General features: G+C 42.7%; 3 protein-coding genes across 5 annotated transcripts in view; all 3 read left to right on the forward strand.

Moving 5' to 3' along the window:
• The window catches only part of LOC139547016 (zinc finger protein 135-like), a 31,084-nt gene extending 21,299 nt beyond the window's left edge, over nucleotides 1–9,785 (forward strand). Inside the window, exon 2 of the mRNA XM_071356058.1 lies at nucleotides 8,368–9,785. Coding sequence (XP_071212159.1) covers nucleotides 8,368–9,257 — 890 coding nt within the window. The 3' untranslated portion in view covers nucleotides 9,258–9,785. The remainder of the gene's footprint in view (nucleotides 1–8,367) is intronic.
• Nucleotides 1–15,470, forward strand: part of LOC139546522 (zinc finger protein ZFP2-like) — a 415,728-nt gene that overhangs the window by 239,287 nt on the left and 160,971 nt on the right. The window lies entirely within an intron of this gene.
• Nucleotides 1–15,470, forward strand: part of LOC139546792 (zinc finger protein 664-like) — a 93,643-nt gene that overhangs the window by 49,561 nt on the left and 28,612 nt on the right. The window lies entirely within an intron of this gene.

A 15,470-nucleotide genomic window follows, 5' to 3' on the forward strand; every position in this document is an offset into this window, starting at 1 on the left:
GGGAATTTTGTGAACGCTACCGGGTTTTTGCAACCCTAATATAAATAAAGTTTTATCATGTGTAGATTTCATTCAGGTCTCTGTTTAACAAAATAATATGTCTTTGGCAGGAAAGAGACCAGATTCTCCCTCCAGTAGGAAGAGATTCTGCGATAGCAGGAAGAGTCCTTCAGGGAAACCGGAACCAGAGACTCCCAAACCAGCAAGACGACACCACTGTTCCCATTGTGGAAAGAGTTTTACTAAGTTACGGAACCTAAAAGAGCATGAGAGGACACACACGGGCGAAAAGCCTTACCAATGTTCTCAGTGTGGAAAGAGTTTTACCGTGTTAGTTAACATGAAAAGGCATGAGAGAATACACACAGGAGAAAAGCCTTACCAATGTTCTCAGTGTGGAAAGAGTTTTACCTTGTTAGTTAACATGAAAAGGCATGAGAGAATACACACAGGAGAAAAGCCTTACCAATGTTCTCAGTGTGGCAAGAGTTTCACCCAGTTAGGGAGCCTGAAAATACATAACAAAATACACTCTGGAAAGAAGTCTTACCACTGCTCCCAATGTGGAAAGACTTTTAAACAGTTAAAGCACCTGAAATCACATGAAAGAACACATTCAGGAGAGAAGCCTTTTCACTGTTCTCATTGTGGAAAGACATTTTCCCAGTCAGAGGACCTGACATCACATGAGAGAATAGAGAGGCTGTGTTCCGACTTATGTTTCTGACTGGGAATTTGTGTTTTTGTTTATGCAACTTGAAGTCATATTGTTTATATGAACCCTTACTCACATAAACCAAATTGTTTATATGAAACCTCACTAACATACAGTTGAAGTTTGAAGTTTACATACACCTTCGCCAAATACATTTAAACTCAGTTTTTCACAATTCCTGACATTTAATCCTAGTAAAAATTCCCTGGCTTAGGTCAGCTAGGATCACCACTTTATTTTAATAATCTGAAATGTCGGAATAATAGTAGAGAGAATGATTTATTTAAGCTTTTATTTCTTTCATCACATTCCCAGTGGGTCAGAAGTTTACATACACTAAATTAGTATTTGGTAGCATTGCCTTTAAATTGTTTAACTTGGGTCAATCGTTTTGGGTAGCCTTCCACAAGCTTCCCACAATAAGTTGGGTTAATTTTGGCCCATTCCTCCTGACAGAGCTGGTGTAACTGAGTCAGGTTTGTAGACCTCCTTGCTCACACACGCTTTTTCAGTTCTGTCCACAAATTTTCTATAGGATTGAGGTCAGGGCTTTGTGATGGCCACTCCAATACCTTGACTTTGTTGTCCTTAAGCAATTTTGCCACAACTTTGGAAGTATGCTTGGGGCCATTGTCCATTTGGAAGACACATTTGCGACCAAGCTTTAACTTCCTGACTGATGTCTAGAGATGTTGCTTCAATATATCCACATAATTTTCCTGCAGCCTGATGCCATCTATTTTGTGAAGTGCACCAGTCCCTCCTGCAGCAAAGCACCCACACAACATGATGCTGCCACCCCCGTGCTTCACGGTTGGGATGGTGTTCTTCGGCTTGCAAGCATCCCCCTTTTTCCTCCAAACATAATGATGGTCATTATGGCCAAACAGTTCTATTTTTGTTTCATCAGACCAGAGGACATTTCTCCAAAAAGTACGATCTTTGTCCCCATGTGCAGTTGCAAACTGTAGTCTGGCTTTTTTATGGCGGTTTTGGAACAGTGGCTTCTTCCTTGCTGAGCGGCCTTTCAGGTTATGTCAATATAGGACTTGTTTTACTGTGGATATAGGTCATTTTGTAACCGTTTCATCCAGCATCTTCACAAGGTCCTTTGCTGTTGTTCTGGGATTGATTTGCACTTTTCACACCAAAGTATGTTAAACTCTAGGCAACAAAACGCGTCTCCTTCCTGAGGGGTATGATGGCTGCGTGATCCCATGGTGTTTATACTTGCATACTATTATTTGTACAGATAAACGTGGTACCTTCAGGCGTTTGGAAATTGCTCCCAAGGATGAACCAGACTTGTGGTCTACAATTGTTTTTCTGAGGTCTTGGCTGATTTCTTTTGATTTACTCATGATGTCAAGCAAAGAGGGCACTGCGTTTGAAGGTAGGCCTTGAAATACATCCACAGGTACACCTCCAATTGACTCAAATGATATCAATTAGCCCATCTGAAGCTTCTAAAGCCATGACATCATTTTCTGGAATTTTCCAAGCTGTTTAAAGGCACAGTCAACTTAGCGTATGTAAACTTCTGACCCACTGGAATTGTGATACAGTGAATTATAAGTGAAATAATCTGTCTGTAAACAATTGTCGGAAAAATTACTTGTGTCATGCACAAAGTAGATGTCCTTACCGACTTGCCAAAACTATAGTTTGTAAACAAGAAATTTGTGGAGTGGTTGAAAAACGAGTTTTAATGACTCCAACTTAAGTGGGTTATGTAAACTTCCGACTTCAACTGTATCTATGGTTCCATGCTGGTCCATACTCACAGTCAATAACACATCTCTAGGTTTCCATGCTGGTCCATACTCAGTCAATAACACATCTCTATGGTTCCATGCTGGTCCATACTCAGTCAATAACACATCTCTAGGGTTCCATGCTGGTCCATACTCAGTCAATAACACATCTCTAGGTTTCCATGCTTGTCCATAGTCAGTCAATAACACATCTCTATGGTTCCATGCTGATCCATAGTCAGTCAATAACACATCTCTAGGGTTCCATGCTGGTCCATAGTCAGTCAATAACACATCTCTATGGTTCCATGCTGGTCCATACTCAGTCAATAACACATCACCTGGGTTCCATGCTGGTCCATACTCAGTCAATAACACATCTCTAGGGTTCCATGCTGGTCCATACTCAGTCAATAACACATCTCTAGGTTTCCATGCTGGTCCATACTCAGTCAATAACACATCTCTAGGTTTCCATGCTGGTCCATACTCAGTCAATAACACATCTCTAGGTTTCCATGCTGGTCCATACTCAGTCAATAACACATCTCTAGGGTTCCATGCTGGTCCATAGTCAGTCAATAACACATCACTAGGTTTCCATGCTGGTCCATACTCAGTCAATAACACATCTCTAGGTTTCCATGCTGGTCCATACTCAGTCAATAACACATCTCTAGGTTTCCATGCTGGTCCATACTCAGTCAATAACACATCTCTAGGTTTCCATGCTGGTCCATACTCAGTCAATAACACATCACTAGGTTTCCATGCTGGTCCATACTCAGTCAATAACACATCTCTAGGGTTCCATTAAAGGGCTTGACCCGCCCCTTCCAGGTTGATGAGATTGACTGAGGTGTGGAAACCAGTAAGGAGCAGGGGTGGGAGGAGTGGGAGGAGTTTGTACAATCTAGTCTAAAGTCAGATTTTAAAATGTGTATTTTATTGTGATTTATGGATTTTAATTGATTGAAGTATGAACCCTTAGATATTAATTATATGATTTGGGTCAAATTTCAAATGGTCGATTTTTAGATTTAATATAATTGTTTTAGTCTAACTTTGAAACCTCTTGTATTTTGTTTCATTGAGTTCATTTGTGTAACTAGTCAACAAGCTAAAGGAAAATATACTGTGAAAGTAGCCGAAAGTCGACATGTCGGAGGAGGAGACACCTAACAGCACTTAGATGTACAAGGAGGGAGAATGACAATGACATGTCAATCTCTCCCGGCTCAAAGTTGAGGCGAGATTGACTGCATCACTATTGGTCTATTGTGTGAGGTGTTGATGTGTTGAACGTACCAACTGTCTGTTTCAACCAGTTAGCACACAGTTTGAACACTCAGTCTCTTCACAGTCCCCAGGTCCAGAACAGAGGCTAGGAAAAGCACAGTATTAAATAGAACTCTCTGTCACCCAGGTAACTCAAGATAGACAGTATTATATAGAACTCTCTGTCACCCAGGTAACTCAAGATAGACAGTATTAAATAGAACTCTCTGTCACCCAGGTAACTCAAGATAGACAGTATTAAATACAGCTCTCTGTCACCCAGGTAACTCAAGATAACAGTAAAGCCAGGTTAACACCAGACAAAAGAACACATTACTGCAGGACGGGGACTGTGAAGAGACAGACATTTTTTTTAATAGATGTTGTATTATATGATGTATTGTATCATGTCGTGATATGTGATAATGTGGTGGTTGTGATACCACTGTGATATATGGTTGTCTGGGCCTGGGTATCTTGAGATGAATGCCCTGAGCTGAGGGTCTCTTTGGATGGGAGCATCTCTGCTGAATGACTACATTATAATGTTCACGTAATACTGTGTTTTATTTGTTGTGTTTTGATTCCTTTCTTGGACCCCGGGAAGAACGCTGCCTCGGCACCAGCTATTTAAGGGGATCCTAATAAATAAACCGAGTCCAGAAAGATTCTGACTGTATCGTCATTGATTGCATGTCAGCATCACTGCAGTCTAAGGTACTGGGCAAACAATATGACCCGGTGTATAGAACAGGATTAGACTATGTACATTAGTTCACATTAGTTACTGGGTAAACAATATGACCCGGTGTATAGAACAGGATTAGACTATGTACATTAGTTCACATCAGTTACTGGGTAAACAATATGACCCGGTGTATAGAACAGGATTAGACTATGTACATCAGTTACTGGGTAAACAATATGACCCGGTGTATAGAACAGGATTAGACTGTACATCAATTCACATTAGTGGTTATGTAAATGCCGGATCTCTATGGCAAGACGCATCATTCCCCCAAGTGTCGTCAAAATGGTGCCAGTTCTGTCTGAGATCTCGTATGTGACTAAAGATACGAACTTACCGACATAATAACTTACTAACAGACCGAGACCCGTCCACAGTAACAGAATGCCAAGAGCGTGCAAATCTGTCAAGGCAAAAAATGGAAGAAGAATCTCAAATATAAAATATATTTTGATTTGTTTAACACTTTTTTTTTGGTTACTACATGATTCCATATGTGTTATTTCATAGTTTTGATGTCTTCACTATTATTATACAATGTAGAAAATAGTAAAAAATAAAGAAAAGCCCTTGAATGAGTAGGTTTGTCCAAACTTTTGACTGGCCGACCAGAATGTGGTAAAAGTTAAGCTGTTTGAAAGGGGACCATATAAACGTTGCCCAATTCTTTTTTTCCGGGCAACATTCCGCAAATCCCATGAGAATCAGGTTTATGGTTGGTAGGGAAGGAGCTATTGAAATTTAAAGTAGAAAAAGTTACTAATAAATTCATGTAAAAGAAATTCCGCCTTTTTTTCAGAAAATAACTAAGGGTGTTGAATGTGTGTCCATAACCTATGAACAAACCAAATGTGTGTCTCTGTTCCGTATAGACCTGGTTGGATCCAGATCCGATCCGTGTAGGAAGCAGCAGAAAATAATATTTTTTTAAGCTACTTAATTAACCGGCGCTGATAAATTGTTAAAAAAAGTGATGGATGTTACAATGACCTGTCCCAGTAAACACCCCTATCTTTACAAGACTGTAAAAACACAAAACTCAAGACACTTCAATTTGGCTGTAAATAGAAAAACAGGCTCTGTATGGCTTCATTATCATCTTCATAACAGCTGTAAATAGAAGAACAGGCTCTGTGAGCCTTTCGAAAAGCCATGAAATAAGCCTTTTTTTAGACTTGACCTTTTTTGTTATTTAAACTTTAGGAGAAAGGATTGTTGACATATATTTAACATTTGTATCTTAAAGCATTGTGGCATTTTAGCCTACCTAGTCCTCCTTCAAGACTCCATAATGTAGGTTCATCTGTAGGAGCTCCAAGGCCAACATTGGTGTCATATGATGCTTTACCGCTTTGTAATAAAATATACAAATAGATGTCAACAATCCCCAAAAGGACCCTTCTATGGATTACATGTAGTGAGGAATCACCCTGTATGGGCATTCTACTGTAGATGGATTACATGTAGTGAGGAATCACCCTGTATGGGCATTCTACTGTAGATGGATTACATGTAGTGAGGAATCACCCTGTAGTGAGGAATCACCCTGTATGGGCATTCTACTGTAGATGGATTACATGTAGTGAGGAATCACCCTGTAGTGAGGAATCACCCTGTATGGGCATTCTACTGTAGATGGATTACATGTAGTGAGGAATCACCCTGTAGTGAGGAATCACCCTGTATGGGCATTCTACTGTAGATGGATTACATGTAGTGAGGAATCACCCTGTAGTGAGGAATCACCCTGTACGGGCATTCTACTGTAGATGGATTACATGTAGTGAGGAATCACCCTGTAGTGAGGAATCACCCTGTACGGGCATTCTACTGTAGATGGATTACATGTAGTGAGGAATCACCCTGTAGTGAGGAATCACCCTGTACGGGCATTCTACTGTAGATGGATTACATGTAGTGAGGAATCACCCTGTAGTGAGGAATCACCCTGTACGGGCATTCTACTGTAGATGGATTACATGTAGTGAGGAATCACCCTGTACGGGCATTCTACTGTAGATGGATTACATGTAGTGAGGAATCACCCTGTAGTGAGGAATCACCCTGTATGGGCATTCTACTGTAGATGGATTACATGTAGTGAGGAATCACCCTGTATGGGCATTCTACTGTAGATGGATTACATGTAGTGAGGAATCACCCTGTAGTGAGGACATCACCACTGTAGTGATGGAATCACCCTGTAGTGAGGAATCACCCTGTATGGGCATTCTACTGTAGATGGATTACATGTAGTGAGGAATCACCCTGTATGGACATTCTACTGTAGATGGATTACATGTAGTGAGGAATCACCCTGTACGGACATTCTAGTGTAGCTGGATTACATGTAGTGAGGAATCACCCTGTAGTGAGGAATCACCCTGTAGTGAGGAATCACCCTGTACGGGCATTCTACTGTAGATGGATTACATGTAGTGAGGAATCACCCTGTACGGGCATTCTACTGTAGATGGATTACATGTAGTGAGGAATCACCCTGTAGTGAGGAATCACCCTGTAGTGAGGAATCACCCTGTACGGGCATTCTACTGTAGATGGATTACATGTAGTGAGGAATCACCCTGTAGTGAGGAATCACCCTGTACGGGCATTCTACTGTAGATGGATTACATGTAGTGAGGAATCACCCTGTAGTGAGGAATCACCCTGTACGACATTCTACTGTAGATGGATTACATGTAGTGAGGAATCACCCTGTAGTGAGGAATCACCCTGTACGGGCATTCTACTGTAGATGGATTACATGTAGTGAGGAATCACCCTGTACGGGCATTCTACTGTAGATGGATTACATGTAGTGAGGAATCACCCTGTATGGACATTCTACTGTAGATGGATTACATGTAGTGAGGAATCACCCTGTATGGGCATTCTACTGTAGATGGATTACATGTAGTGAGGAATCACCCTGTATGGACATTCTACTGTAGATGGATTACATGTAGTGAGGAATCACCCTGTACGGACATTCTAGTGTAGCTGGATTACATGTAGTGAGGAATCACCCTGTAGTGAGGAATCACCCTGTAGTGAGGAATCACCCTGTATGGACATTCTACTGTAGATGGATTACATGTAGTGAGGAATCACCCTGTATGGGCATTCTACTGTAGATGGATTACATGTAGTGAGGAATCACCCTGTAGTGAGGAATCACCCTGTATGGGCATTCTACTGTAGATGGATTACATGTAGTGAGGAATCACCCTGTATGGGCATTCTACTGAAGTTCTACATTGAATATGTTGTTTTTAAAAATATAGGAATACTGTGAGATACTGGTTCTCTGTCACGCCTGGATACCATTTTTATGGTGTCTGTGTCTAGTAGGGAAGGAACTAAAGAGGTTGTTTTGCGAGCCAATGATAACTAGTGTTAGTGAAATGACTGGATGTCTTTCTTTTTCCCCCTTTCTTTTATTTAACCCTTCTTTTATTTAACCCTTCTTTTATTTAACCCTTCTTTTATTTACCCCTTCTTTTATTTAACCCTTATTTTACCAGGTAAGTTGACTGAGAACACATTCTCATTTACACCAACGACCTGGGGAATAGTTACAGGGTAGAGGATGGGGGATGAATGAGCCAATTGTAGACTGGGGATGATAAGGTGACCGTGATGGTATGAGGGCCAGATTGGGAATACAGGTACCTTAGCATATGCTACTGTACCTGTAGACTTCCAGTCATTGCGCTAACGCTAGTTACCATAATCTCGCTGTATTCCTTTAAAGCCGCACTGTAAAATGGATCTGATTTGGATTAAATATCATAGGAAGACAGTTTTGTCATGTGGAGGTTTCATTCATGTCTCTATGATTAAATAAACACTTTGTTTGTTTTTGGCAGGAGAAAGACCAGACTCTGAGGAACCAGAGGAAGAAACGTCCAAACCAGCAAGACCATACCACTGCTCCCAGTGTGCGAAGAGTTTTACCCAGTTAGGGAACATGAAAAGACACGAGAGGACACACACAGATGATAAACCGTTCCACTGCTCCAAGTGTGGAAAGAGTTTTACCCGGATAGGGTCCCTGAAAATGCATGAGAGAATGCACACAGGAGACAAGCCTTACCCCTGCTCCTTGTGTGTAAAGAGATTTTCCTCCTCAGGATGCCTGAAAATACATGAGAAGACGCACACAGGCGATAAACCTTTCCAATGCTCCCAGTGTGGAAATAACTTTTCCTTGTTAGCGAGCCTGAAAAGACATGAGAGGGCACACACAGGAAATAAGCCTCATCACTGCTCCCAGTGTGGAAAGAGTTTTACCCGGATAGGGTCCCTGAAAATGCATGAGAGAATGCACACAGGAGAAAAGCCATACCACTGCTCCTTGTGTGGAAAGAGTTTTAACCAGTCAAGGGACCTGAAAGATCACGAGAGAATACATACAGGAGAAAAGCCACACCACTGCTCCCAGTGTGGAAAGAGTTTTAACCAGTCAAGGGACCTGAAAGAACATGAAAGAATACATACAGGAGAAAAGCCGTACCACTGCTCCCAGTGTGCAAAGCGTTTTACACAGTTAGGTCACCTGAAACGTCATCAAAGAACACACACTGGAGAGAAGCCTTATCACTGCTCCCAGTGTGGAAAGAGTTTTGCCCAGTTAAGTCACCTGAAAGAACATAAGAGATTGCACACAGGGGAGAAGCCTTACCACTGCTCCCAGTGTGGGAAAACGTTTTCCTCGTTAGCGAACCTGAAAAGACATGAGGACACACACAGGAGATAAGCCTTACCACTGCTCCCAGTGTGGAAAGAGTTTTTCCTTGTTTGCCAACCTGAAAAGACATGAGGACACACATAGGAGAGAAGCTAGGATAGGATAAAGTAATCCTTCTAACCCCCCCCCCCCCCCCCCTTAAAAGAGTTAGATGCACTATTGTAAAGTGGTTGTTCCACTGGATATCATAAGGTGAATGCACCAATTTGTAAGTCGCTCTGGATAAGAGCGTCTGCTAAATGACTTAAATGTAAATGTAAATGTAAGCTTTTCCAATACTCCTAGGACCTGCAAATTGATATTTCACATCACATTGACTTAGAGTTCATCAGAGAACAAACACAGTGCTCCCATTGTCTTATATTTTTTACGAAGAATGTGTTTTTTTTTATGCCATATTAAATCGAATTGTACAAAAAATATATTTGTATGTTTTTATTTGAAAACATGAATTGAATATGGAGTATTTCAGTTTAAATATATAGTATGCCAGTGTCAATGTAGACGCGTTGTGATTAAATTATAATTTTAAACCTGCGTATGTTTGTGTGTTTATCTGTGTGTGTCATTCCTCCAGCACTACAGATAATCTATTTGGATGTGATGCATTTGCTCCATTGTTTTCCTCCAAGCAGCCACCATTTGAAGACACGAGGAGTTACTTCTTAACCTTGTGGAGGGACTCCATACCTTGGCGGAACCGTGACCTTCAATGCTTTGCTGGAATAATTCCGCGGAATATCTACCAGGCAACAAGCCACAACGGTAACCTTCCAGATTACTAGTAACCCCACAACCAACAGTGTTTCTCCCCATACCCATGTCAGTTGGTGGCCCACTCTGATGATTTATATCTTACAGAGGGGCTGTAAATGAATAGTATGGTGACATCTTAGTGGGGCATATTTGGAATGTCTGAGTAGTTCTATATGATGTCATAATACACCCCTCTGATAATCAAGTGATATTTGGAATGTCTGAGTAGTTCTATATGATGTCATAATACACTCCTCTGATAATCAAGTGATATTTGGAATGTCTGAGTAGTTATATCTGATGTCATAATACACCCCTCTGATAGTGATACATTTGCTCCATTGTTTCCATGTCAGTTGGTTTCCCACTTTGATGATTTATATCTGACAGAGGGGCTTTAAATTAATAGTATGGTGACATCCTACAGATCTTGGTGGAGTTCCTGACCGACTAGACGTGCAGATGTTACATTGCATCAACCACGTCTTTAACTGCGTAGTAGGGCATCGGAATGCTATATCATATGATGTGGTTAGCTGATATGTTAAATACCTATTCAGACGTCGTAAGATGAGATCTGACATGCGTCTGCAACCTAATCAGGTAACAGAGTGGCTTTAATAGTCTGGTCACATCTAACAGAGTGTCTTTAATAGTCTGGTCACAACTAACAGAGTGTCTTTAATAGTCTGGTCACATCTAACAGAGTGGCTTTAATAGTCTGGTCACAACTAACAGAGTGTCTTTAATAGTCTGGTCACATCTAACAGAGTGGCTTTAATAGTGTGGTTACATCTAACAGAGTGGCTTTGTATATTACAAAGAATAGCCAGGCCATCAATAAGAATTTGTTCTTAATTGACCTGCCTGGTAAAATAAAGACAGAACAATTGGTCTGTATTTGTTTAGGGTGTTGGGGTCCTGGTGTTTAAAAAAATAATGTTTTCCCCCTTTTTCTCCCCAATTTCAGGATATCCAATTGGTAGTTACAGTCTTGTCCCATCGCTGTAACACAGACTCAGGAGTGGCGAAGGTGGACAGCAATGCATCCACCGAAACATGACCCTGCCAAGCCGCACTGCTTCTTGACATACTGCTCCCTTACCCCGGAAGCCAGCAGCACCAATGTGTCAGAGGAAACACCGTTACAGCTGGCGACCTGAAGGTGGACACTAGTCCAGGTGTTTTCAAGGTTGGTTTAATGGAGGCAGTCTTCAGGGAGTAAGGCCCAGCGCTTAAGTTAAGGGTTATTTATGATTGTGGTTGGACTGAGAAGAGCAGCTTTCATAGAATGGCGACCAATGTTAAACCACAAAACACATGGTGCAGAGCGTTTCTTTGACTGAATTAAGAAATTGCCTTAAATGTAGTTTGTTTTAAATTCTCAACCAAAAACAATCTGCACTAATCAATCAACACATGCTTCTCTTTGGTCGTCTCAATATAATGGTATTACTACTGGGGTAGCCATAGTATTACTAGGGTAAACTACTCGAGTAACCATAGTATTACTGGGTAAACTACTGGGGTAACCATAGTATTACTAGGGTAAACTACTGGGGCAGCCATAGTATTACTGGGTAAACTACTGGGGTAACCATAGTATTACAAGGGTAAACTACTGGGGTAGCCATAGTATTACTAGGGTAAACTACTGGGGTAACCATAGTATTACTAGGGTAAACTACTGGGGTAACCATAGTATTACTAGGGTAAACTACTGGGGTAGCCATAGTATTACTAGGGTAAACTACTGGGGTAACCATAGTATTACTAGGGTAAACTACTGGGGTAGCCACAGTATTACTAGGGTAAACTACTGGGGTAACCATAGTATTACTAGGGTAAACTACTGGGGTAGCCACAGTATTACTAGGGTAAACTACTGGGGTAACCATAGTATTACTAGGGTAAACTACTAGGGTAGCCACAGTATTACTAGGGTAAACTACTGGGGTAGCCACAGTATTACTAGGGTAAACTACTGGGGTAACCACAGTATTACTAGGGTAAACTACTGGGGTAGCCATAGTATTACTATGGTAAACTACTGGGGTAACCATAGTATTACTAGGATAAACTACTGGGGTAGCCACAGTATTACTAGGGTAAACTACTGGGGTAACCATAGTATTACTAGGGTAAACTACTGGGGTAGCCACAGTATTACTAGGGTAAACTACTGGGGTAACCATAGTATTACTAGGGTAAACTACTGGGGTAGCCATAGTATTACTAGGGTAAACTACTGGGGTAGCCACAGTATTACTAGGGTAAACTACTGGGGTAACCATAGTATTACTAGGGTAAACTACTGGGGTAGCCACAGTATTACTAGTGTAAACTACTAAGGTAACCATAGTATTACTAGGGTAAACTACTAGGGTAACCACAGTATTACTAGGGTAAACTACTGAGGTAGCCATAGTATTACTAGGGTAAACTACGGTCCTTGACTCCAGCAAATTACGGTTCTCAACTCCAGCCAAATATCGCTCCTCATTCCAGCCAAATGTCGCTCCTCACTCCAGCCAAATAACGCTCCTCACTCCAGCCAAATGACGCTCCTCAACTCCAGCCAAATGACGCTCCTCAACTCCAGACAAATGACGCTCCTCACTCCAGCCAAATATCGCTCCTCACTCCAGCCAAATGACGCTCCTCACTCCAGCCAAATATCGCTCCTCACTCCAGCCAAATGACGCTCCTCACTCCAGCCAAATGACGCTCCTCACTCCAGCCAAATGACGCTCCTCACTCCAGCCAAATGACGCTCCTCACTCCAGCCAAATGACGCTCCTCATTCCAGCCAAATGACGCTCCTCAACTCCAGCCAAATGACGCTCCTCAACTCCAGCCAAATGACGCTCCTCAACTCCAGCCAAATGACGCTCCTCAACTCCAGCCAAATGACGCTCCTCAACTCCAGCCAAATGACGCTCCTCAACTCCAGCCAAATGACGCTCCTCAACTCCAGCCAAATGACGCTCCTCAACTCCAGCCAAATGACGCTCCTCAACTCCAGCCAAATGACGCTCCTCAACTCCAGCCAAATGACGCTCCTCAACTCCAGCCAAATGACGCTCCTCATTCCAGCCAAATGACGCTCCTCAACTCCAGCCAAATGACGCTCCTCAACTCCAGCCAAATGACGCTCCTCAACTCCAGCCAAATGACGCTCCTCACTCCAGCCAAATTACCATCCTCACTCCAGCCAAATGACGCTCCTCACTCCAGCCAAATGACCTTCCTCACTCCAGCCAAATGTCGCTCCTCACTCCAGCCAAATGACGCTCCTCACTCCAGCCAAATGACGCTCCTCAACTCCAGCCAAATGACGCTCCTCATTCCAGCCAAATGACGCTCCTCATTCCAGCCAAATGACGCTCCTCAACTCCAGCCAAATGACGCTCCTCAACTCCAGCCAAATGACGCTCCTCAACTCCAGCCAAATTACCATCCTCACTCCAGACAAATGACGCTCCTCAACTCCAGCCAAATGACTCTCCTCATTCCAGCCAAATGATGCTCCTCAACTCCAGACAAATGACGCTCCTCATTCCAGCCAAATGATGCTCCTCAACTCCAGACAAATGACGCTCCTCATTCCAGCCAAATGATGCTCCTCAACTCCAGACAAATGACGCTCCTCACTCCAGCCAAATGACGCTCCTCACTCCAGCTAAATGATGCTCCTCAACTCCAGCCAATGACGCTCCTCAACTCCAGCCAAATGACGTGTCTCCCCCTTTGAAGAGTGGGATGACCGCGGCAGCTTTCCAATCTTTGAGGATCTCAGACGATACAAAAGAGAGGCTAGTAATAGGGGTTGCAACAATTTCAGCGGATCATTTTAGAAAGAGAGGGTCCAGATTGTCTAGCCCAGCTGATTAGGCCAGCGGATCCAGATTTTGCAGCTCTTTCAGAACATCAGCTGTCTGGATTTTTGTGAAGGAGAAATGGGGGGGGGGCCTTGGGTAAGTTTCTGCGGGGTGTGCAGAGCTGTTGGCCGGGGTAGGGGTAGCCAGATGGAAAGCTGGCCAACCGTAGAAAAAAAAATATTAAAATGATCGATTATCGTAGATTTAGGTAGATTTATCGGTGGTGACAGTGTTTCCTAGCCTCAGTGCAGTGGGCAGCTGGGACGAGGTGCTATTATTCTCCATGGACTTTACAGAGTCCCAAAACTATTTGGAATTAGTGCTACAGGATGCAAATTTCTGTTTGAAAAAGCTAACCTTAGTTTTCCTGACTGTGTATATTGGTTCCTGACTTCCCTGAAAAGTTGCATATCGCGGGGGCTATTCAATGCTAATGCAGAACGCCACAGGATGTTTTTGTGCTGGTCAAGGGCAGTCAAATCTGGGGTGAACCAAGGGCTATATCTGTTCATAGTTCTCAATTTTTTTAATGGAGCATGGTTATTTAAGATGGTGAGGAAAGCACTTTTAAAGAGCAACCAGTCATCCTCTACTGACGGGATGAGGTCAATTTCCTACCAGGATACCCGGGCTAGGTCGATTAGAAAGGCCTGCTCGCTGAAGTTTTTTAGGGAGCGTTTGACAGTGATGAGGGGTGGTCGTTTGACAGCGGACCCATTACGGACGCAGGCAATGAGGCAGTGATTGCTGTTATCCTGGTTGAAGACAGCAGAGGTGTATTTAGAGGGAAAGTTGGTCAGTATGATATCTATGAGGGTGCCCATGGTTATAGATTTAGGGTTGTACCTGGTAGGTTCCTTGATGATTTGTGTGAGATTGAGGGCATCTAGCTTAGATTGTAGGACTGCCAGGGTGTTAAGCATATCCCAGTTTAGGTCACCTAACAGTACTAACTCTGAAGATAGATGGGGGACAATCAATTCACATATGGTGTCGAGGCCACAGCTGGGGGCTGAAGGGGGTCTATAACAAGCGGCAACAGTGAGAGACTTTTTAAAAGAAGAAGCTCGAATTGTTTGGGCACAGACATGGATAGTATGACAGAACTCTGCAGGCTATCTCTGCAGTAGATTGCAACTTCGCCCCCTTTGGCAGTTGTATCTTGTTGGAAAATGTTGGAGTTGGGGATGGAAATTTCAGAATTTTTGGTGGCCTTCCTAAGCCAGGATTCAGACACGGCTAGGACATCAGGGTTGGCGGAGTGTGCTAAAGCGGTGAATAAAACAAACTTAGGGAGGAGGCTTCTGATTAACATGTATGAAACCAAGGCTTTTACGGTTACAGAAGTCAACAAATGAGAGCGCCTGGGGAATAGGTGTGGTGCTGGGGGCTACAGGGCCTGGGTTAACCTCTACATCCCGAGAGGAACAGAGGAGGAGTAGGATAAGGGTACGGCTAAAGGCTATAAGAACTGGTCGTCTAGTGCATTGTGAACCGAAAATAAAAGGAGAAGATTTCTGGGCATGGTAGAATAGATTCAGGGCATAATGTACAGACAAGGGTATGGTAGGATGTGAGTACAGTG

Source organism: Salvelinus alpinus, chromosome 2 (assembly GCF_045679555.1).
Source record: "Salvelinus alpinus chromosome 2, SLU_Salpinus.1, whole genome shotgun sequence".
NCBI lineage: Eukaryota > Metazoa > Chordata > Actinopteri > Salmoniformes > Salmonidae > Salvelinus > Salvelinus alpinus.